The 1,323-nt window shown below is 39.8% G+C and overlaps 1 protein-coding gene across 4 annotated transcripts in view; it reads right to left on the bottom strand.

Annotated features, from left to right (window-relative positions):
- The window catches only part of LOC106939310 (collagen alpha-1(XXV) chain-like), a 51,471-nt gene that overhangs the window by 19,133 nt on the left and 31,015 nt on the right, over positions 1-1,323 (bottom strand). For all 4 annotated transcript variants that reach the window (XM_015021675.1, XM_015021674.1, XM_015021673.1 and 1 more), the window contains one exon: positions 22-66. In XM_015021675.1, coding sequence (XP_014877161.1) covers positions 22-66 — 45 coding nt within the window. The remainder of the gene's footprint in view (positions 1-21; positions 67-1,323) is intronic.

Genomic DNA, 1,323 nt, shown 5'->3' with positions numbered 1-1,323 from the left:
TCTTTAAATCAGAGCGCTCACCTTCAGTCCATCTGTTCCGGGGATACCAGGAGGCCCCAGTGAACCCTGTCAAACAAAAACAAATGCTTATTGGTTTATACAGACATACTGTTAATCAATAAATCCAATTTCTCTAAAGTTCTTTGCATCCTTCTGACACTAATCAGGTTTGCTTTAGTCAAAAATAAACCCAATAATGTATAGTCAGTTGTATTTTCCCCTTCTTTTTTTTTTTATCGTCTGCAGGCGTTTCCAGAACAACAACAGAACCTCTAAGCGAACATCTTCAACAGTTGCTTGTGCTCAGGTGTTAAGTGCTGGATGTTGAGATGCTCATCCCCAGACAGATTGATTTTTATGAGTTCATTACTACTTCATGACGACGGCCAGGGCGGAAAGAGGAGGGATTCTGCAAGCTAAAAGCATCTGTAGAGGCTACGATATCACAGGAACACATCACCGCTGTACCTAAATCTTTTCTAAAATGTTTTGTTTTCCAAAAGCAAAAGGCTTAGTAAAATTTGGGATCCTCCAAACACGCTTCGGTTTGAGGATGCTTTGCTGCTTCGGTTTTGTTGTTTTAGAATATTTGAGGAGAAATCTTTAGCACATTAAATTGCAATACAGAAAATTCAGTGATGTCTTGCGAGAACGGTTCAAACTAGATTCAACTAGTGGCCCTGCAGGTCACAAATGAAACATACCGTTAGATTCATTTCACTCCAACACAGCAAAACTTCAAACAATGGTGTAAAGCTGCCAAGTCGGACTTCCTAATTTAGACGGTGCGGCCTGGTGTTCAGAGGGTTCTTTCAGATCCATACCCTTTCTGAAAAATGAATGAACTCAAACAGCTTTGTTGGGAGGAATCCTCCAAAATTTCTCCCCCCTGACTGAGAAAGTCTCATCAGCTGTAACAGGAAACGTCTGAGGGAGTTTCCAATAAAGTCAAATACGTTTTCCAGCCTGCTGTCTGTTTGAGTGATTACTCAATTTGTTTTAATAAAGACATGAAAAGTACAAATGTTTGTGGGTTATTAGCTTTGTTAGATCGATCTTGTCTGCAGTCCTGGCTGTGAGGAAAGTCAGTACATCTGTGCTTTTACTTACTGAAATGTTATTTATTTCTTTATGAAGTCCCTTCCCCATCTAACTTGGTTTTATGTTAGCAATTTTCTGCTAAAAATGCCTTATTGTTATTCTAGTTGTAGATTTTGGAGAGCAGGAACAATAAAACGAGAGTCTTTGAATTCCCCCCCCCCCCCCTTTTTTTTTTCTCCCCCCAAAATACAAATGACATGTATTTATTCCGGGGGGGTGGTT

Source organism: Poecilia latipinna, unplaced genomic scaffold, assembly GCF_001443285.1.
Source record: "Poecilia latipinna isolate Pla-1442-1.1 unplaced genomic scaffold, P_latipinna-1.0 Scaffold2826, whole genome shotgun sequence".
Lineage (NCBI taxonomy): Eukaryota > Metazoa > Chordata > Actinopteri > Cyprinodontiformes > Poeciliidae > Poecilia > Poecilia latipinna.
The sequence above is the reverse complement of the archived record's forward strand: the minus strand, read 5'-3'. Positions and strand labels throughout refer to the sequence as shown.